This window comes from Paralichthys olivaceus, chromosome 3 (assembly GCF_024713975.1).
Source record: "Paralichthys olivaceus isolate ysfri-2021 chromosome 3, ASM2471397v2, whole genome shotgun sequence".
Taxonomy (NCBI): Eukaryota; Metazoa; Chordata; class Actinopteri; order Pleuronectiformes; family Paralichthyidae; genus Paralichthys; species Paralichthys olivaceus.
Genome location: NC_091095.1, coordinates 16901898 through 16925824, shown reverse-complemented (window position 1 = coordinate 16925824; position 23927 = coordinate 16901898). Strand labels below are relative to the sequence as shown.

General features: G+C 39.7%; 1 protein-coding gene across 1 annotated transcript; it reads left to right on the top strand.

Moving 5' to 3' along the window:
- The first annotated feature begins 8281 nt into the window (after positions 1 to 8281).
- On the top strand, positions 8282 to 12691 carry rxfp3.2b (relaxin family peptide receptor 3.2b). The gene has a single exon (XM_069522226.1). It carries the CDS (start codon positions 9281 to 9283, stop codon positions 10481 to 10483), a length of 1203 nt encoding a protein of 400 aa, XP_069378327.1. The 5' UTR covers positions 8282 to 9280; the 3' UTR covers positions 10484 to 12691.
- Positions 12692 to 23927: the final 11236 nt, after the last annotated feature.

Here is a 23927-nt window from a genome sequence, read left to right as displayed (position 1 = left end):
AGCTTGAGTTTACAGTCTCCTTAGAGTCTCTGTTAGTCTGCAATTGACTGTAATGATGACACTACAGGAAGAAAATCACAGAAATCATAATCATACTAAACTGTTCAAACTGAAGCCGGCTATAGTTTTCTGCGCGTGTGCTGGCAAATCATTTATTCAGTCCAAATGCTGTAAAATGACTGGTGGTGTTTAGTAGAGTCCTGAGAGGGCCACAGACACCAGCTTTTATTCTGTTTCTTTTTAAGTGACTTGATTCACTGATGACTATAGGGACATGAAAACGATTACAACAAATTACATTACAAATGTTTCACACACAATTTACTGACCCTACCTTTAAGGGGACATGAATGTCTGGGCATTATTTGATGGCAATCCATTCAATATTTGTTGAGATATCCTTGTCTGAAGTACAATTTACCACAGCTAACGTGGCTAAAATCATCAGGCTTCAAATGCACTTTACACTCTTTTAATGTTCAAATATGAGTACAAAAGTAAACACATTGTTATCTGAGCAGTTATTGGATTCCTCTACTTTATTCTTTGTAGCTGGAGGGATTCTTTTCTTCAGTCATTTCAAAGCCATTTCATTTATTAATGTCTGACTTTGTAAAGGGCTCGCCCCAAAGTTTTTGATTTACATGTGTATTAGTGTTGACTGTATGCAGAGGAGAGGACAGTTCTGTCAAACTACCAAAGTAATTCAAAACTAAAGTGGTACTGCAGAGGGTGATATCTTGCAGTGTCAAAGAAAGTGAAACCAAATTCCTGGATCTGCCCACTTGTCTGAATCCATGCCAAAACTTGTAACTGTACAGCGGCCTACCTCCCTGAGAAACCACATTTATATCTGCAAGATCCAGATTTTTATTTGGATTCACTGCAAATCGCACACTCTTACACAAATTAGTATATATCATAAAAAAAAATTATATTATATATACATTCATGAGTCATGTTTGCCGTCATGAATGTGGCAAAAACTGTGGGCTCTCTTACCTCGCTGCCTTGCCAAATTAGCACGTGCATCTGGGTGTTCCATCACTGCCAATCGAAGTCAGAGTCAAAAAAAAACTACAGCAGAGTCAGTTGGCCCAGGAAAGAATGCTGATTGTATCCATTCACAACGCAGACAAATGCCAGATGTTCGTGGGTGTAAGTGGATCTTTTGACTGGTGGAAAAGGTATTAGATCCATACATTTGTGTGATTTCGTTCATTCGGACCCGTGAATTATTTCCTGGGAAATCGATGAAAATGTCCAAACACTTTCAATCTTGCAATGTCAAAGAAAGTGGAAAAAAAGTTGATGGATCTGCACCTTTGTCCTGATTGGTGCCAAAATATAGTGGATTCTTTCTTGGCCCAAGTCCCATTCTTCCACAAAGTTTAATGGTCATCTATTTAGTTTTGTTTAATCATACTTTTAAACTCACAGTAAATTCTGGTTAGTGTGGATTAATGTATACTTTGTTGATTCATGATCTCTGAATTGCTGATCTCCATCTGTCCCCTGGCCTCCTTTATTCGTCTCTGTCTCACTTTGTCTTTAATCAAGGTAAAAGTCACTTGACCATCAGGATCTTTAATCAGCACCTTAACCCGTTCCTTTGATTAGCTGGATCCCTGTCGAGCCGGAAGGCCTCCACTGATTAGCTCCCACCGAGTTTGGTCAGCCACAAGGGAAATACAGGTCGACTGAGTGAACGAATTCAAAGAGTGCCGTCATCTTTTTCTTCTTTTTTTTAATCTACAAATTGGCTCTTTCTTTGGGGGGGTGACGCTGACCCAGATCACCTTACTGTGCTTATTAACAAAATTGTTTTTCCAATTTCAGAGAGAAAGGGGGATTTGAACTTTTAAAATGCAAACTGGAGCTTCAGGGCTCAGAGTGGAATCAATATCTCCACCTTGGAGAAGTGGAAGAGCAATTAAAGTTTTACATTTCTTGGTCTTTATTTCTTTTTTTGTGTACTTTTCTGCAGCAACACTAATTTCAATGATTTCAGGTAATAGGACTGTAGAGTAGCAAATGTTTTGACTAAAAATACGATTTCAAAAGTGGATTTTTTCTGTATGTGCATTGTAAAACTGTACCATGAACTATTTTGATTATATTTAATAAAGGCAACACCACTGGCAAAAAAAAAATTCATGCACTGGTCAATATTCTGTTCCATGATAATGTGTCTTCTTTCAGACTAGTGGAGAGAAAACACTTGATTTTATTCTTATTCTTATTCCAAAGTTTTAACAGAGGGCTTTGTCTATATATCATTGATTGCTTGATTTATTTATCAATTTATTCCCTTTTTTAACATTACTCTGATTAATGGAGTGATACAAAGAACTTAGCTTTATACAGTGCTCTCATTTCTGGAAATGTGTTTGAATAAGTGCATATCTATTTAGACAGCACCTCCCTTAGCATGTTTAAACATTGAAATCACAGAAACTTTGTTATCAAAACGGATCATCATAATGTATGTAAACTTAGGAGGTATCACAATGATGTCTATTATTTTATCATGCTCACCTGTGGTGTCTTTCTTTTAGTTAATCTATAACATCATATGGGATGAATGCAATGTCAATGTGTGCAGAATAAGATTTTATTCTTAACTGCCACTAAGTTTTTCCTGCAGGCTCTTTAATGCTACGTATTTCCATCTTTTATTGCATGAAGATGTTTAAATATCAGCTATCTGACTCTCTGCCCAAAGCAGACATCAAACTGAAGATGATCAGTCCCGGTATATCGACTGTGCGATAATTAAAGATTAGGAATTCTTCTCCACAGTTACACTGAAACAGATAGTCTACACATATTTTATCCTGGTGATAAAAAGTTTTCCTTTAACAGACATTATAGTTCAACCTGGTAACAGCAGTTTACTGTAAGGACATATTACTCAACATGACTAATTTGTTAAACGTGATGAATACACTTATGACTTAACAGAGTATGCAGACATCAGGCAGTTCTACAATTAATTGCAAAATCTAAAAGATTGAATAAAAGAATGATATAAACTTCTGCCTGGCCTCTGTGCAGTATTTCCTGTATAACCCTTCATTGTTGTTTTTATTTCCTGCTTACAAATTTAGTTCCAGTTGTCTGTGTCACCTGTGTCCTATCATGAATTAGTCCTCAGAGTATACAAAGACTCCTCCTCCACCACCACACTCTCATTACACTTCAACACATGCTGTGGTTCAGCCAGTTCAGCATGTGTCTTGTTAAAAATAGATATTCCTTGTGTACCCTGTTTTTTTGCCTTCTCCTGCCTTTCTGTCTGCTTTATTTGCCTCATCGAACCACCCTCAGTGTGTGACCTTTGGCTAAAGATGTTGATCTTTGAAGCGTTACATTTTCTGACTCGTCCCTTTGAGTCTAAAGTTTAAGAGTGTTTCTTTTATTGTTTACTGTTGTCTCAGCTTTCTGCAATTTGTCTGAGAGTCCGAACTGTCCCCCAAAAAAATTTTCACACTGCAAAACAAACCAAAGCATGGTTCAGTTTTAATCAGGATTGAGACCACCTCTTTTAGTCAGACCAAAATTTGGTCTGTTGGTCTAAAACTATGGTCCAAGGCACCTGTTACACTTGTTATTTTGGTTCGCTGAAAAATCTGAAGGTCTGGATGAAACAAGGTACAAGGCCTTAAGATTGTTTACATTATGTTTTGTGAGGTCACTGTCAACACTTAACTGCCAAATCCAATATGCAAGAATGTTATACAGACTAAATTAAAAGAAGCAATGTAATAATAAAATAGAAGATAAATAAAATATTTAGTTTCTTTTGTACTTAAAAATAACAGAACTCAAATCTTTTATTCTATCTACAACAGTTCAAGACTTTTCCTTCGAAGTTTCACTTTGTTGCTCCACAAACTCTGATCCCTGGTGAATAACGGCAGAGCTGTCGTGTAAAGCTTAATCAGGCTAAAGGGCAAACTATTCCAGACAGATAAACCAATAGTCAAATCAGTTTCAGCAAAATCATTCCATATGATTTAATTGTTTTGTGACTCTTTACATAAATTAATAGAATGGGTCTGTAAAAATGCATTTGTGCACTTCATTTATGTTAAATTATGTTAATCAGTATAATTAATTATATAATCTATTTAAACATCCCAGTTTTACAGTGTTAATTCACAGTTGTTAATCAGTGCAGCATGAGTTTTCACTCTTCACTCACTTTGTTTGATCTCAACAGAATGACAAATAAAATTTCTGTAAAGAAATACATCAAGGACTAAATCCATGTGATTACCTAATGAATCAAGTTACAATTGTCTCAACAGCATTGAAACCTTTCTTCAGGTCTCCACAGACAGTTGTTACAGCTGGGGTTTTTTTTTTTCATCCTTATGATGTCGAAGAAAACAACATAAGCCCTGACAGCACATTTTTCCATTGTTGCCTATAAACCACAGCAGTTAGTCGCTGTAAAAGCTTGTACTGGAGGGTTTGGAGAAGTGCAGATAAGTTCTGGCACAGGCTTTCTGAAAAATGTCTAGAAGTCACAAGAATTACTTCTGCCTCTGATCACTCTGTCAGGACTGTGGGCAGGATGATGACTGTAACATGTGAAAACTCGCTGTGAGTAGGAAGCTGTTTTAAACCAGATTTGATTCAGTCGCTTTATTTCGATGTTTGGCAGTTTGGGAAAAAAATTTAAATTAGAACACTAACACATCAGACTTAATAAAGTATTCTCACCAAACAATATCGAACTATATATGTACTGTATATATACATCTACATAAATATATATACTGTGCTTATTGTCATTCTGTACATGAAGTCTATTTGTGATTTCAAGCTAGTTCCCCCTCACTTCATGAGATTTGGATGGATTAATGAAATGCAAATTCATGCGGAATGTTCTGATTCAATTTTGTGATTTTACATCTTGCCATAGTTGCAATTTTCTCATTAGATACTTGTCTATTCATTTATATTTCTTGGAAACAGACCTCTATGGGAATTCAAGATAATTATTTCCCATTTGTAAATGCTGGGTTCTGTCATGCATCTGGACGGAGGTGAGGCTTGAGGTGGTGAGGGTGAGTCCACACACGCACACACACACACACAAACACACACACACACACACACAAACACACACACACACACACACACACACACAGTGCAAACAAATGAGGGTTTCAATGACAGGTCACTGTGTCCCTCCAGGGCTGCTGGCTCCACTTGCCACTAAAACATTAACCTAAAATATCTCAAATACTACAGTCACAAATATCAATGTGATCTCCTTAGATATATGTTCACACAACAGAAATAGATAAGCTTTAAAAGCAGAACTCAAAGCTAGATTTGTTCCATTTCATGTGGAGAATGTTTTAAAATGAATCCTGTCCTTGCATGTTCTCAATGGAGGGCGGAAACAAAGGAGTGTACAAAGGAGTTGCAACACTCTGATATAAAGTGGAAGTGTCTGTTCATAGATAAATGTTTGATAAGTGGAATTGCATCCCCAGAGTTGGACCCACATCAAATATTAGCATAACAAATGACAATCTGATATTGTCTTTGTACATCCTGGAATACTAATCATTATCAAGGAGATCCTGGCTGTGAGCCTGAGGCCAGCTCTGTTTACTGGCAGCCGTACGCTCTGCTCTGACATGAGATTGTGGTGGCATCAGAAATATATCTGCCAGCCTCATCTCCAGCCCCCTGGGACACCATGTGTTCTTGGACATAGTCAGACGCCCAGACAAATTGACATCAAAGCCCAGCATCTGATCACTCTCTCATTTTATTGGATGATTTTGTAACAGAGGATGAATGAACAATCTGTCGGGTCAGCCATGGGTCACTGCTCTATAAACGCTCTACAAAAAAGGTTTTAAAAGGCTCGCTCACTTGCTGCATTCAAATTTGCTTGATGACTTCAGACAACTCCAAAAATCATCACTCTGGCACCATGACCTCACATTCACCTCTGTTCCACAAATAAAGATCAACATGAAGCTTGTTTTAATTCTGCTATTTTAAGAGAACCCCTTTTTTATATTTGCATAGGTTGTTATTAACCATAAACAAGCCAGAACGATGCCACCCTGTGGGTCATTTTTGATAGTTGTTACAGGTTTAGATGTCGTCATGTGAAACACAGCATCACCACCAAGTGTGATGTGCAGTACAGCTCCCTTCATATGTCACTCTTGAAAAGAAAACAAAGCTGTTGAGTATCATATGGGCATGTTGATGTGTTCAGTTGTGGATTCATCCAAACAAGATGTTTGTGCAATCAGAAATATGTTGTAAAAGAAGCAGTGAGCAGTTCAATCCCTGCTGACATTGGATGAGAGGCAGGGTAGAGGGCACAACAAGGGCCATACTTCTATAGATCTACACAGTTGTGTCCATATGTAAACTATATAACAACCAAATATGTGCAGTACATGAGGGGGTAATTGTTATAGTCATGCACACTTCAGAGCCTAATTCCATCCATTGCACAATTTAAAAATGTGACAAACTTGGCAAGGGGCTTAGAGGCGAGGGAGGCGGTAAAGGATGTGAGAGGCACAGTGACACTTTTTGTGACACCCTCAAAATGAATGGCGACACAGATTCCGAAGGCACTTGGCTCCGGCCCAGCAATGCCCAAAGCAGGAGCTCTCATAGCAAAAGCTATGCAATCAGACATTTGAATAAGCTGTAAAGCTTTATTTACCCTGATAAGCTTTGATAAGCTTGCCATACAAGCCAGTAGCCAGTCAGATTTACTTTTATCCTCTCTCAACGTTATTGTGATTAATAGGCTGAAATACTTGAATACACAAAGGTACAATTGAAGTTATTATTTTCATTATAACAACCACAACAACCTGCTCCATGGCTCAAGAAATTTAACTGAATTACCTGTTTATTATAATTTATTCTTCTTCTAGCCATGGATTTGATTATTTTTCCTTTGTTTAGATAAGTGCTATACAAATGCAGTTATTATTATTGTAGCTGTTACATACTATGTGCAATAAATCAAGAGCGACACACAGGTGTGTGTGTGGTTGCTGCACTCGCCTGTCTCCCTCAGAGAATGTGTGGTAGATGACAAAAGGTTTACAATTCCATTGGAATAAGCAGAGCATGGTTTGTCCATGAACACCGTTTCCGCCAGTCTGATAATCAATCTTCACACATTTGATTAAATCTTAAATCTTTTATGACAGCTGACCCTGCTGCTTTCTGACATGCATCTAATATTCTCCTAAATCTCCTACATACATCACACATTTGAATGCTTGGAACATTAACACTGTCAGCACTTGTGCATTCGGAGGTTTAACGATTGTTTGAATGACAAAAGGGTGGGTCAGGACAGATTAGAACAATGAAGATATTTTTTTTCGTCTTTGAATCATGTCTTTTTAATTTGCTCAGACACTTACAGAGAGAGATTACTTACAGACAAGGAGGAAATGACTCCTTGAGAAAAGGAGCCAAGCAATAGGGTGACAGAATTATTTGCTTCTGGGTTATACTTTGAAGTCTGTGGACAGATTCATTTAACACTGTTTATTCAATGATTCTGAAGTCTGCCTGGGCTTCACTGTTAGATCGACAGCAGCCACAACAGGTGGCACAATGCATTTTCCCACTTGATGCCAGCTGGCAGCCAATGGATGCTGAGGAAAAGTGAATTTTGATTACACAACTGTGGTTTTACAGTACATTATGTTTAGAGGTGACCTATTAATACAGACTGGGAGGACAGATATAAAAAGCCTCATCATTGTCATTATTCCAACAATTATGATGCAAATGATGTCAGTTCTCAACCAGAAAACACTATTTTATAATAGGAATTCCGTTTAATGTTTTATTCTGTTTGTAATTAACTCCTGTATGATTTTATTTCTACTTTATTTTCTTTTGGTGATTTGTGCTGCTGAACTATCCACTCTCCTAAATCCACAAGTTGTTTATTTAGAGAAAAACATGAGTCCTCTGCTTTAATCTTGTTTTAAAAAATGATAACCTATTGGGATTTTAGTGGAACCCTCAGCTCTCAAATCTAAAAGCTAAAATATGTTCAAGTCCATCTGCCCCTTATCCTTTTGAGCTTAATGCTTAATAGTGTCCCAGATGGAATTAGGTGAGGTCAAAGTTTTATCACTAAAATGTTTGGATATTTCTTTATTATGGTTTTTATTGTTGCCACAAGAAATAAAGCAAATTCAAGGTAAAATAAATAAATATGTATGTACATACAAATAGAAATGAGTTAAATTTAGACATTATTGTTGTGTTGCTGCTCTTATACGAAGTAGAGACTGTGCATATACTGTGTAGTTTAAGGTACTTTGAGAAACGAGTAAGCAAAATAAAATATGAAAATGAATAATAAATAAAGAATACAAATAAAATAAATCATATAAAGGTTGCAACCATAATATTCAGAGAAGGGTATTTTTGGTCTATGGGATCATTTGTGAAGTTCACAGAGCAGAGAGCTCTCTGACTTTGGACCCCAGCGTCACTATACAATTTCTATAAACTTCATTTTCATGCTGTATTCAAACGATTCATTGAGCTGACCCAGTTTCCTTTTCTCCTTAGAAAGTTGCAGCAGCCGGGGGATTCGAGGAGGGGGACACACTTTATAGAAGGAATGCGCAAGACAGCTTCATCATTTTGGGCATTTACAGTCAGTGCGCAATGTGCTCATCCAAAGTGCTTTATGTCGTGTCCTTGATCCTTTCCCTGCTCCTCATGGTCGTCATCCAACATGACATCCAAGTAAAAAGTAAAAATTGAGCACAGACGTCCTCACAGCACGTTTGCATTTATTACTCGCTCCATTGTCTCCGCGTCTTCCCTTTTATAGCCGGCGAAGCGCCAACGTGATTCAGTCGAGGCGCCTGTGTCCAAACACATAAAGCTTCAAGACTGACGGACATGCCGGCATACTTGATGTGTCTGCCTCGATCAGAGGCGTGAGTCCAACCATCCAGCATGTTGAGGAGCGCAGCATCGACCGCGCGACTGAGCTGTGCGCGTTCGCGTGGGAACCTATAAACATGGCGTGGCGCGCGGAGCTGAAGTATTACTGGAGAGAGGAGGAGACGATAACAGCTGCGGAGGATCGCATCTGCAGCGCTATAGAACTCCAACCCTGGCACAGATGGAGCAGAAGACCTCACAATGAGGCTCGCGTAAACTTTTCCTCTCTCTTTTTTTGTGAATTTCAACTTTGCTGCCCAAAGTGATATGTGAGCAGGAGAGTCCAGCCATGCAGCTGAATGAGACTGGAGCTCAGACACTGGCTCCAGAGCCATGTGAGCAGCAGATACTGCAGGAGGACAACCCTGGCATCTCCAGCAGAGGTTCCACCAGCAACATGTCACTGCACTGCTGGCTGCAGCTCCTCACCAGGGAATCTATCATGGAGTTTCAAGGAGACAGCTCCAGCCTGGTGGTGCGCATCATGATAGCGTGTGTCTACTCTATAGTCTGTGCACTCGGGCTGGTGGGAAACTCGCTGGCTCTGTATCTGCTGCACTCACGCTACAGGCAGAAGCAGTCATCCATCAACTGCTTCGTGATGGGTCTGGCCATCACAGACCTCCAGTTTGTCCTCACTTTACCTTTCTGGGCAGTGGACACAGCCCTGGACTTCCGCTGGCCATTTGGCCGTGTGATGTGCAAAATCATCAGCTCTGTCACCACCATGAACATGTATGCCAGTGTGTTCTTTCTCACAGCTATGAGCGTGGCACGTTATTACTCTATCTCCTCTGCACTGAAGATGCACAGTAGGCGTGCAGCAGCTGCCAGGGCCAAGTGTACAAGCCTTGGCATCTGGGCCGTCTCTCTCCTGGCCACTTTGCCCCACGCCATCTACTCCACCAGCGCCCAGGTATCAGATGAGGAACTATGCCTGGTGCGCTTTCCAGACTCTGGCAGTTGGGATCCGCAGCTTCTCTTGGGTCTATACCAGCTGCAGAAGGTTCTGCTGGGCTTCCTCATTCCTCTCATCATAATTACCGTCTGCTATCTCCTGCTACTGCGCTTGATCCTCACCCGAAGAATAGCCGGGGCATCAAGCACAGAAAGTGAGCAAGGTCGGCAAAATCGTCGCTCCAAAGTCACCAAATCCATCATCATCGTGGTTCTCTCCTTCTTTCTGTGCTGGCTGCCCAACCAGGCGCTGACTCTGTGGGGTGTGCTCATAAAGTTTGACCTTGTCCCCTTCAGCAAGGCTTTCTATAATGTGCAGGCTTATGCTTTCCCCTTGACTGTGTGCTTGGCTCACACCAACAGCTGCCTCAACCCCGTGCTCTACTGCCTGGTCCGCAGGGAGTTTCGGTCCGCTCTCAAGGAAATTCTTCTCCGCGCCACTCCATCCTTCAGGAGCCTGACTCATCTGCTGCGTCGCAAGGCCAAAGTGGCTGAGGCACCTCCAGTGCTGGTGCTGGTCCAAATGGATGTCTGACAGGAGGACTCGCTCACTGCGACAAAGCAGCTGATGGATGTGAGTGACAAAGTGAATAATCGAAAGCTGCCCGTATAAACTTTTGATCTGGAGCTATTTACCATGAGGCTGCATTCAATCTCAGCCCTGTCAGCACAGACACCTATACATCTGTGTGACTTTGAATATAACACCATCACAATGGACCACCCATCGCTATGCGCCCCAATTTCAACGCACGCTCCAAGATTTCACTCAGCGACTCTCTGGCTGTTTGTCTCGTTCGCTCTCTTCCTCTGACTGACAGCACTCATACTGCTCCCTGGTAAACTCTCATGAATATGTATAGATGTCAATCACAAATGAGATTAAAATAGTCGCAGCTCTTAGACATCTCTGAGATAGATCAGCTCAATCTGATAGTAAACTACTAATAATGTAATAGTTTGTTCTTTGGTGCAGTTGTGTACAATGTTTGTTAAAAAGCAAACTAGAAAAAAAATTGTAAATTTCCCATTCATTTTCTCCACTCATTCTAATTGTCTGTTGTGTTATACTGTTAAAAGGTTTCAGGCTTAAAGAGTTTTAAGCAAAAACGAAACATTGGAAAACAGAAAAAGGCACAAGTACAAGACTGTAGATCGTTTTTTAAGGGTGAAGGAGCTACACATCCCATAAATCATTGTGAATCATCGCTTTCCAATGACTTCCAGCTTCTTCTTGAATTTAACCTTGTTGTAGGGATTTTCAGCCCTTTGGGCTTTTTTCCTCATCTCTGAAAAACTGCAGCATGTTAGAAAAGGAAATCATGCTGGCTCTGTGGTAAATCTTCCATGGTAACAGCGAGCTACACCAGTCACAGCTGTCGATTGAAGTACTTCTACAGGAGCATATACCATTGTTTCACAATCTCTTAACTTGTAGTAAGTCTACCTTGGATGGTCACAATGTGATGGCTGATTATCAAAATCTCTATACATGAAATTTTACCTCTGGAACCACACTGTTGATCTTAACAACATCTGTGAAATTTAATCAGCAAATTCATGTTTTAATCCACTGATCTGGCCAATCACAACCATTTATCTAAAATGGGGTTTGATTTATGTACAGAAGCATATTTATTTTGCTGATGCTGCTGCTGATATGGAGACACCTGTTGAATCTGCAATAGAGACTGTATTAGATTAGCTGAATCAAAAAAAAGAACAAACAAACTGCACTTGCACTCACTGTAGTCTGTTTTTTATGCTGCTCTGCTCTACATGACACCTTTCATTGCTTGGATTGGATGAAGGCATGTGGTAACACCCCTTGGAAATTGAAATTCAACTGAAGTGTATCAGACTCATCTGCAATGCAAGGATATGCAATGTATTCCGCTATTAGTAAAGATTTAAATGTGAGTTGTTTAGTGCATTGTCCTGGTGCAAAGTTTCATGGCTCAAATCGTGACAAAATAAAAGTCAATGAAATCAGTAGAAAGTAGAAGATCTGATATTTCCTATCCTTTGTCAAGAATAGTGCAGTGCCCGTCAAGCTTGCGCATGACATCATCCAAAGGCTGTTTCTCATAGATACCGAGGTAAAAGCAGAAGTAAAACAAATGGAGGACTCTTTGTCTTCTGGATAAATCAATATGACACACTGATATACATCAAAGGGTTCAGTATAATGATTATATACACAGCGAATTGAATGTGTCCTTGTGGAAACCTGAGAGGATCAAGAATTGAGGCAGTTCAGTTTTATATTCCACGCACACAAACAGGAAAATGTATTCTCTCTCACACACACACACACACACACAAACATGGGTGCATGTTCCTCATACATGTAGATGTGTCAGAATGAAAAACATAATGAATGATTTAAAATTTGCATTAAAATTACACAAAGTGTGTATTTGCAGAATATCAAAATCAGGCCTGACATTAATCCATAAAAATAAAAGCTTTTCTCTACAGCTCAGTCCACTGACTCCAGCGTCAGTTGTTTCTTCTCCCTGAATTAACACTGTTTTGTATTTTGCACGAGCACATAACCAAGTAAAACTGATGTAACAATGTGATCTGCTGTGAATTTGTCATCTCTGTGTGTTCTATAATGACTGTGACTCCAATCCTGATCTTTAATAGTCAACTGCTGATTTGATGTTTCAATGGAAAAAAAATATTGACAGACACTATGTAAAAGAAATGTAAAAGATTTCATTAAAAAAAAGCTTGAGCATGAACTACTTGGTCAAACTGGTCCAGGCCAAATTAGAATAAAGAGCACATAACGTACATGTGGGGATGATGGAGACAGCCCAGCCTCTAAAGGGTTTAACAAAATAAAGCTGCGAAGGAGCAGCTGACAATAGATTGATATTAATTCCTCAGTTCTTTTATTCATGAGATTAACATTTTTGAAGCAGTGTTTTTGCACCTCCTCTTCAATCACTGACAACATCTGCGCTGCACGGCACAAAATAATCTCTTTACAAAGGTGCTGACAAAGTGCTGTTAACAAGAGTCCCTGTCAGACTCAGGGAAAAGCTCCTCCTAATCCTCTCTGATGAGCTGGGGTGAAAGAAGAATTTTCACTTTCAAGCAACAGAAAATGAAATTACAAGAAAGCATACACAAAATATCCTGACATCCATTATTAGTTAAGCGCAATGAGAAAAGTTAAAAATTAAGCCAATCGATTGAATCACCTGTAAATCTAAACGCTCCTCTGGTTAGTGACGGACTGAATTGTGAGCATAGTAATTAATTATTACAAATAATTTGATTAAAAGCCGTGGGACAATGAGCAAAGCAAGCAACCACTCTCCTGAAGCCCCACAGTCCCCACTGGTTTGTAGTAATTTTAGTTAATGCTCACTTGTATTTGAATACACCTTTTTGAATAAGCGCCTATTTGAATAAGCATGAAATGACTAAGAGCATCAAAACGTTTGTATTATGATCCACACACTGGCAAACTGCTAGCTCAGAAGTGGCCAATTCATTGGATCTGACCAACATATAATTCATCTGCCACGGGTTGTCTGCTGCGTGCGCTGTACTTGAAAGCAACCTGAGACATACACAATGCACAAAGAGTGTGAAGAGATGTGTCAGCAGGAGCTCGGTTTTGAACACCAGGGCCCCAATTGTGGGTTTATCGAATCATGCTGGGAAAATAGACTGTTTTCTGCTGAAACCACAATTGGGTCTTCTAGTATGACCATGTCCACAATTTCCCAAAAATCAGAGTTATACTGTATTTAACTGAATGACCCCATAGCTCCAGCAGCTTATCATTATTCACTCATGTCTATTGTTTCACTCTCAGCTGCGGAAAATCCCTTATTGTAATTACCCATACCTGCATGACCATGATTTGTTTCCTTTGAATCCTGCTGGGCAGTCCAAAGAAAAGAGTTCAGCTTTTGCCTTGTTACCGACCTCAACAGTGGAGCTGATGTATTGTTTTCCCCTTGTGAGTCTGTTTGTGTGTCACTGAGACTAAATGTGTCCCTTGACACACACTGTGTGGCAGGAACCACCACAGAGGTGGTTTTAAGCACCTACACCAGCACTAGCAGTTGAATTTAATATGTCTGTCACCTTTATAGCGTCACTATTGTGTGAGATACACTTACAAAACTATGTAGTTGACATCAGAATGAAAGGCTGAGTGCAATCATGGGGGTTGTCTGAAAGGTTTGAAACTGCACAATATAATACAGAAATACATCAGAGCAGAAAAAACTAGAAACCATATTGTGCTGGGATAACACCAGCTGCAACAGTGATAAATACTGACTTTCTGATCCTTAATACAATGGTCATTACTAGATTATTGACAGGTATCATAGATGCTGTGATCCAACTGTACAGTAGTGGAGCCAGTGACCCACTCTGAGGTCTGTGGTCCTGGTTGGACCATACACATCTTCAAACTCAGCTTTCATTTTGATCTCACTTACCTCATCAAATAAAAAAATAAGATCTCTGTAGAGGGTCCCCAGGTACATCAGGAAATTGTGTTTTAAATGGCTCAAAGTACTTTTTAGAATTGGAAAACAAAAAAAGTTTTTCAGTGTGTAGTGGAGTAAAAGTGAAGAGCACCCCTAAATAAATCTACCTCAATAAAGTTCATATAAATGAAAAAGTACAGTAACAAAGTAAATGTACCTACATCCCACCACTGCTAGCTAAGGGCTACAGACATAGTTGGTTTCCACGGAAACAATGTTTTCTGTTTGGCAAGTTGAGCCGCAACCTTTTGATGTTGTCACAGATGAAATCATTAAAGGTCACACTCCAGCTTGACGGGAGCCGAACAAGTAAAATGATAATGAGGAAGTGCTGCAGAGCAAAAACAATAGACTGAGACTGATGTAAATATGACACTAACTACAACAGGTCACCAAACAGTAACTTCTACTTTCACTTATGTTTGAGTCAACACCTAAGAGGATGTGGAGAACAGATTCTAAACCTTCGAACAAAATAAAGGTGGAGAGATACATGTAGGAGAGGACATGGAGGACTGGCTGACTCAAAGGAAACCGCAGGCAGCAGAAAGACTTTCAGCTCCTATTTCTTTTCTAGAGCACTGCCAGGCTTAGCTTTGAAATTTTTACAGGGGTGGCTGTGGCTGAGGGGGAAGAACGGCTGTCCTCTAACCAGGAGGTCTGGGGTTTAATCTTTCCCATCTGCATGCTATAGCATCCTTGGGCATGATTGAACCCTGAATTGCAGCTCATAGAAAAAGTAATGGCCATAGATGATGCACTTTATGAATGTGTGTGAGTGAATGGCAGTAAACTGTACTGTAAAGCGCTTTGAGTGGTCGTCCAGACTAGAAAAGTGATATATAGATACAGACCACACATTACACTATGCTCTTACATCTGAGTGCATGAAGCATCGTGTTAGTTCATGCAGGACAAGGAGTCATGTGCTCAGCTGTGTTAAGTTCTCAGCTACTGGGTGCTCATCAGTCACCCACCAATCGCAACCCATTCTCTCAGCAAAGCTGTCCCTTTAAATACGACCTCATCCTCACTGATCCCTGCTCAGCTACACTGCCACCCACGCCCTGCTTTACACCTTTTAGAGAAGAATGGAGCCTTCAGCGCTAATCATAACTGTATCCCTGTTGTACAATAAATGGTTAAATCAGGACAAAGCATTCCTGACTGAAGTATCATAGATAAAAGTTTCACTCCGAGTTTCAGAGTTAGTTTTTTTTCTCATTTTCCGTCTCTTATTTTCTTTTGAAACAAAGCACATCAGCTAACATATAGCTGTGTACTGCTAGATCATCATGCACTAACCTACCATTAATGTCAGGCTGTTTGATCAATACTCATCCAAGTTCCCCCTGGGACAGGAAGTAGTAGTTGAAGGTTGCACAACACCCTTGGTGCTGACCTTTTTCCTAATGATAGCTTGACAACGGTTGCATCTGTGGAATATGTAATTGTCCCTCATTAGCAGCACACGGGTGCAGGCGCGGCAGAGGTGGCATTGACTTTTTCAACCAGCGATGGGATTATTTGGGAGCGGGAGAGACACATAGTGTGTCAAAGCCACATAGTCTCCATCAAAAGCTCCTGAGGTGAAAGAGACCTCATACAGTTGAATTGATTATCTATACATGTAAGGCAGCAAACTGGGAAGCTCAGGAGAGATTTGACAGGTGAAGGTATCTCGTATGCAGGAGAGGTGGAACATCTCATTAGTTAAGACTTAAATAACAAAGCACAAGAGGGGCTTTGTCGAAAGCGCCTGGGGAAGAAAAACGAGACTCGCCATCACAAATAAGTCTTGATTGCTGCGGCTCACTTTTAAACCTGTGGTGATATTTTAAAAACTCTATGCATTTGTCAAGACAGCTTACATGGTACAGCCAGGGTTCCCACTCTTTGTTCCAGGACCTACTCAGGACAAGTCTCTCCTGACAATTCAGGACAGCAGGTGATTACATCAAATGCACAACACGATTGCATCTAGACACACGGATCTGGGTCTAGACTGGAATGGGAAAGCTGAATCAAAACATGTGCTATTCAGCTAGCTGACATTATAGATTATGTGATAAAGCAAGTCGAAAGATCTGGTGTTTTAGTTTTACTTTAGTTTATAGAATAAAATAAGTTTACGCTTGCGATCTATGTAAGGAGCTAAATTACAATTTAAAAAAATCAGGCCAGAAAAGTCATTTTTATCAAATGTATCAAATTGTTTCAGTAGAAAAGTACTCTCTAAATATCAATGTTTTCTAGGTTTTCCAGGATGCATGGTAATGCCGTAGCTCCCAAGTCAACTAATGATTCAAAACAGTGTTATTGTCTCATTTAAAATACAGATCCTTTGTTATTATGTCAACAACATCAGTGAAATTGTTTAGAAATGTTGTCAGTACGGCATTGGACCCAACAAATGCTCTTCATCCATCGTCTTGTCTTATTTTGTTTACATTGCATTCACATTTCTATATAAATTGTTGCAAACTGTATTTTAATATTGGACAAATAAATGTCAGAAACAAAAACTGTACACAGCACAATGTAATACAGAAATGCATCAGTGCAGAAAACACGTCACTACTAGATTATTGACAGGTCACGTTGCTGGTCGGATCCATTTGGATCTGTAGCTCCTAATGTCTTAGAGTGGACATGAATGAGTGAAACTGGGATACAGTGATCCATGCACAATATATTACAAAAATAAATACATCAGTGCAGAAAACATGGACAACTGCAGACCATTTTGTGATGGGATTACACCAAAGTAAATACTGATGTTCTCACCCATTAAATACAGTCGTCACTACTAAATTATTTACAGGTATCGTAGCTGGTGTGATCCCAGATGGACTGTACTGCCTAAAGTCATAGAGTAGACCAGAATGAATTAGGATGCAGTGATCCGTGACTTGAATGTGCGCCTTCCTTCCAACCCTTCCATCCTTAGCTGGACCACACACTCAGCAGCCATTTTGATCTCACTTACTTGTGAAGTTTGGAGTTTTCTGCCTGAATCATCAAATTAAAAAGTTGGCAAGTCATGCCTTACAAGTTTAGATCTCTGTAGAGGATGCCCAAGTGCTTCAGGGATTCCCTGGATGTAGTATTGGCCAATATTATACACACATCTATATTGGTAATCACCCACAAACATGCCTTTGGCCACACTGGCACAGTCTAATCCAAAAAGAGGTGTGATGGATTTCATTACTTTCAAGCTCCATTATTTTTAATAAAACAACACGTGTACTCGTAGTCAGCAAACTCTGAAACTTCAGTAACATGGATGGATGGAAAGAAGGATGGATTTTCACAAGGTTTGCAACAAAATAACTTACTCACATTACAGACCTTCAGTCTCTGGCATAATCTGACTTGTGTATTATTCTCTATTTGAGAGGCACTATAGAAAAGTACAAGGTGAATATCATCCTCTTTTGAGAAGCTGAAAAAAACTAGATGTGAAGGTTATGAAGCTGGTATTATTCACATCGATATTAATTAAATAACTGCTGCTTTATGAATATGTCTCTCTAGGTAAGTGGATAAGTGGGAAAAATGCTTTTGGTAATTAATGTTCATCTGAGGGCATGTGAGCAGTTTGGATATTACAGCAAATGTACTGTATATAAAAACAACACATGTTCTGACATTGAGATTAACATATCTTGAAAATATAAGTTCCACAATAAAACAAACTGTATGTCTGTATCTGAGATCATTAACTTAATCACCATCTGTTTTATCGCAGGGCTAATGGCAGCAGTGACATTCAGTCAGCACCTCCTCATAGCATTCTACACTCATTCTTTTCTTGTTTATTAGTGCCACAGCTCCTTCACCTTGAGGTGTTTTGTGCTCTTTTCAACACAGCCATTTTGCCCTACATGTTGTTATTCACACATAGATTAGCACTCTGAGAACACATATTTCCACCGAGGCTCATCTCACCATTTCAAAACAGTGTTTCTCATCAATTATAGCCTGGCGGTCAACCATTTTCTAATTTGTTACGCCACAGTTTCATATTGAACCAAAAAATGTACATTTGTCATAATAACATAAGAGATCTATAACTTGGTATTTTGCTCCATTACTCCATTGAATGGCTGCATGAAACTTTATTTGCAGCGCTATTATCTATTGCACGATCATCCATAAAGCTGTTAACCTCCATTCAGACACTGAGACCTCATAATTTCACCTGCAGTTGGGTATGTACCCGTACTGGTCTTTAACTCTTTAGCACATGTACCTGTCACTCAGAATATGTCCATGCATGTGCATGTGCACCCTCACTACCGCCATAGATTGAATTAATTAATTCTCCTCCCTTTGTTCTGGAACTGCACAGTTTTTCCCTGACCCACACCACATCCTTCCACCAGGTTCCGTTGTTATCTGTCCAGTTTTTGCGTTGACCGGCTAACAGTCAGACAGACAGAGGTAATAATATAACTGCATGTTCGGTACCTTGACTACAGTTTGCCTCATTTATTTCTTACAGCCTGAGTTTCATACAAGCAGTTATATTTATTCTGACTTATTGCGAATAATTAATTCAGCTAATGTTGACTTGAAATTGACTTTGAATCCTGCATTGACTGAGTACATACCTGTTTTTCCTGCACAGTACTATATACTTGCAGGACATGTAGCACAGTTTACAGTAAGCTCCATTTGGCCTCTATTGTAGGGTAGTTAATAACATAGTCTATAGTTGTTGCCTGTAATTCATATGGGAAAGATCTCTGTCTTAGTACTCGGCTGCCTCTTCCTCTGTACTTCTGTCTTCTCTCACTGCAGCACCGAGGATAATTACTTGTTCTCTCGCTTCCTCTAGCACAGTTTTTTTTATTTAACCAACGTTGTTTACAAACGGTAGCGAATCCATTGCAGCCAAGCTCCATAAATATGTTTGGCAAAATCCATATTCATGAATAGCTCCTGTCAGCTAACCTAACACAATGTGTAACTGCTTGATGTAAGAAATTCTTTGTTTCTAAGTGTAGTTCAAGTTTCAACAACTTACCAGTTTAGTTTTAAAAAACAATATTACTAAACTTGTATTCATATGTGCCTGAGAGAATTTGACAGTTAAATAGACCATTGTGCATTTACTGACAATCAATTAAATATTCTCACACAACATGTCTCCACTTCCTCCCACTATCAAAAAATGAAACCAAAATATACTGGATAAAGGTTGCCATGGAGCCTTGGTAACAAGGTCTCGTCAATACATGCACTCAACCAACCGTGAGCCAGTCTCAGCTGTCAATCACGTCCCAGTTTATAGCATCAAATAATTAATTAAAACCAAACTTATCAGAAAAATTGACACTTGAACAGTGTGAGAATTACTGAACATGACAGAAAACATCTTTGAGAAAATTACATTTGAGATGTTCTTTGACTTTATAGTTCATGACATTTTTGGGTCCGTTTGTGCAAACTTCAAAGAAATGTTCTTATTAATTTGCGGTTGCAGTATAATCTTGCAGTTTGTTAAAATACAAAGTCAAATCTGTTGTGAACAAGTGCCCAGTGGATGAAGGATTACATACAAAATAATTAGCATTTGAGAATTGTGCCAAAGTAGTTGAGAATATCCGCAAAACATTTGAATTATCAATTACACTCTTACTCCTCTTTGTAACTTTAATTTTCTGTTTCTGTGCCTCTTTCTGTTATGTGTCATTACAACTGTAGACCTCTTGCTAGCTAATCCCCTAATTACGTGCATTTACAGTATCTTAAAGGTCCAGTGTGTAAGATTTAGGTGAAAGGGAACTATTGGCAGAAATTTAATGTAGAATAATTCTCATGATGTTTTCACTAGTTCGTTTCATCTAAATTGTATGAACTGTAGTTTTCTTTACCCCAGAAATACCCTTTATATTTAAATACTTTATATTTACATCGAGGGGACCCTCTCAACGGAGGTCGCCATATTTTTTTACATTAGTCCAGACTGGACAAACTAAACACCTTAGAGTGAAGGCTGCCACAGGTTCTTTTTCATGTTTGGAAGGAGAAGGTGAGGTGAGGGGTGTATCACAAAATTCTACACACAGTACCTTTAAATGAAAAACTTATGCCTGATAAATAAAAAACGCTTTCCTCAACAAGCTGCAGTTTACTTGGGACATAAATAATCAATCATTCAAAGAAGCACGTTACTCTCTGTGGGAGCTGTTTTCATTTCCCAGATACATATTATGAACATCTGGGGTAAAGGCTTGTGAAGATTTTCAACAAATAATATCTATCTATGCATAGTCACGACCCTATATTAAAAAAGTTCATCACTGAATTCTGTTTTGTCTCCTGAGGCCACAGAATGTGATTATGTCTGACTCTTTTGTAGCCTCATTAGTATTGAACAGTCACTCAGAGTTGCTCGGCATTAGAGGCTGACTGTCTCCCTCTCTTCACAGCTTCCTTTTTGCTAATGAGTGCACTTGTGATGTTCCCTTGTTACAGTAAATTCATGCATTCATTCATTCATTCTCTGCCTGTCTTTACCACATTACCAACTGTCCTATAGGTCCAGACCCTCTAACCGTTCCTTCACCAGTTTTCTAAACCTTGACTGCTTTTTATGTCAAGCAGCCACTCTGCAACAGACAGCCTGTTATGTCTGTTGCAGAGTGGCTCAGAGTAACTCGGGGGAAGATCATTGCCTCCGAGCTAACTTTCTTCTGACCTGTCCAGTAGAAGCCAGAGCTTATCAGTTCCCGGAAGGGTGCTGGTAAACTGGAGTCAGAAAAACCTCACACTCTTCTTTTCTCTTCAACACGTCCAGCTCATTTTTCCTGACCTATCCAGAGACCCTTGACTGCAGGGACTGGTGGCGCTGTTGGGGCTAGAGCCTCTCCTTTCTTGTCGAAAAATGTGCACTCAGTTGTCATTTCCTTTGACATAACCACATCACCCGTTCCACCCGTGGCCAACTTCCCTGCACATGGGAATTTTGGGTAACCACCCTGAAATGATTAACTCTCACCTCAATGATTCTCTGTAATAACCGCTCATTCTTGGGTACCCCTTTAAGCCCATAACTTAAATGCTGACTGGACCTCTGGGGCCAGGTTGGGGTGGAGGTCTTACTGACATAATGTGTTTTTATAGTTGTGTACTTCATCCAAGTCTTCAGTACAATATTTTCCTGACCTCCCTTTTGTTCCCCCCAAAATTTGGATTTTAAAGAGGTGTTCAACATGAACTGAGCCACCTCTCGTCCTCATCATTCCTCACGCTGTGTCATTGACGTCCTGCCTAGCAAGCCTCCACCTGAGGGGCACAACCCTAAGGCGATTGAGAAGTGTAATCTGGATGTCTTGGCCACAGGCACCATCCATCCTTCCTCATAGCCAGCTGGGGGTCTTCGTGGAGAAGAAATATAAAAATCTAGGACCATCCATCAACTTCTGTGGACTGAACCACATCACTGTAAAAAATGTTGGCCATATTGCTGGTGCTCACATAACAAGCTTGAGAAGCCTGTTCTGTGGCTGAGAAGAAAATACATATATAAAACATGTAATTATATCAGAGCAGTAACACAAAGATACATTTGTTGAGACATATATTAATCCTGCTGATGCTTCTTAGTATAATATTGTCTCTTGTCTGACTCTTACTTACTCAAGTGGAAGAGGAAGGGCTTTGTACCCTGCATGATGCCAACATACTGCTGGCACTGCAGAGAGATGAGATTCAGATCTTGATTATTATTTTATTGCACCTCAGGGGTAACAAGTCAGTGTCAAGCAACTCCTTTGTGAATCTGAAATCCCAGCAGACAGTATAGGCAGGTTGCCTTGTGGTGTTGTTCAGTGAGCATCCTGAAAATAGATCAGAAATTCTGCCGGTAAGTCGGAAGGTACATGAACCGTGAAGTCTTCAACTCAGCGTGAAAATGTCAGTATGTCAGCCAAACTGCTGACACACTAACTTTGTCAATGTGGCACTGAGCTTGAACTCAATGATACTTTGTTCAAACAGTGGATTGACATTATCTGTATCTAGTTTAAAGTGGAAAACAGAAGGTTAAGATTAGTTAAAATTTATGAAATTGTCTTGTCTTTTGCAATACAATAGAACAAAGTGTGGAGTAGCGATGTATTATTTAGTAGCACTATTTTACAGACATGGTCGTAAAGGTGTGTCCAAATCCACTAGTTTAATGGCAAAAAACATTGATTGACTGATTCACCATACATGGTTCAAAATGATTGTTCATATTACATAATGATTTTGTAGCCACAATTTGTAAAGGCCATTGGCATTGCAACCAGGGAGCATAAAGCAAGCCATTGTCTGGTGCCCGAGCTGAGAAGGGGCCCCTGATTAGTCCACAGCAATGAACATTTTATGAGAATTCAGTGATTGGCAATGTACAGACTACAATAACACCATGGTTGTAAATCCTCTAACAAGGCCTAATTCCACTATGTTTCTGCCAAAATCTCCATAATTCAGAGGTTTGGTTGAAGACTAAAATGTTTATTAAGTATCATGTTTCTTAGGGGTGGTGGGGGTTCAGTTTGGTACAATGCAAGAACCCTAGATCCGTTTTGCCTGGGGTCCCCAAAGTTCCTTGGCTGGTGAGTAAGCCATCAATTTCTTTTTTTATTTGGTCATAATGCAAACTATTGTACAAATGCAATGTCTTAATGATTGGACTACATTTCATTGTAATTCATGTCATGGTTGTTGAGATACTTCAATCTGGACCAAAGTGGTGGATTCATCAGACCAACCAAAATATCAACATTGCCACACCTAAAGATAAATCAGCATGAATAGTTTGAATTGATGCTGATTAGATCTTCTCATTCCAATGAGCTGCATTAATTTCACAAAAACTCTCTGGTTTGTTGCAGCAGCTCTGTGGATTAACCCAGTGTCAGTGGCTGTTGCCGTCTTTCTGACCTTTCATTGCTGATGATGATCTTGCCTTGAGGAAAAATAGATTAGCTAAAATACCAGCCGGTAATTCAGGCTTTATCTATTCTCTCTTGCCATGTAATGACACGCAGGTCAAGACAATGAAAGCTTTAGATTTATCAAGCCAGAATGGGACAAATGCTGTCAACCATGTCTGGCGGCGTTTATTATCGCACACACCAGGCCAATCTGTGGAGGCAGATGGAGTGAACGCAGACCAACATCACATGGCTGGAGGGTTGTCAGGTATGAAACACACATTTTTCAACACTTTTTCATTTTGTCATCTTATTTCCAATAATAAATACTAATATATTAATTAATGTTGAAAGAGATTATGGGGAAGAAAGATCATTAGAAGAGTCCATCCAGACGTCTTTGATCTAGACTGTAATATCTCAACAACTTCTGGCTGGATCTTCATGTTACTGTAGTGACATTCAGGGTCCCCAGAGGATGTATCCTAGTGGCTTTGTTGATGAGTTTTCTCATGGC

What these genes read in the sequence shown, in the direction of transcription:
- rxfp3.2b (XM_069522226.1), top strand. Translation starts at nt 9,281, where the DNA reads ATGCAGCTGAATGAGACTGGAGCTCAGACACTGGCTCCAGAGCCATGT.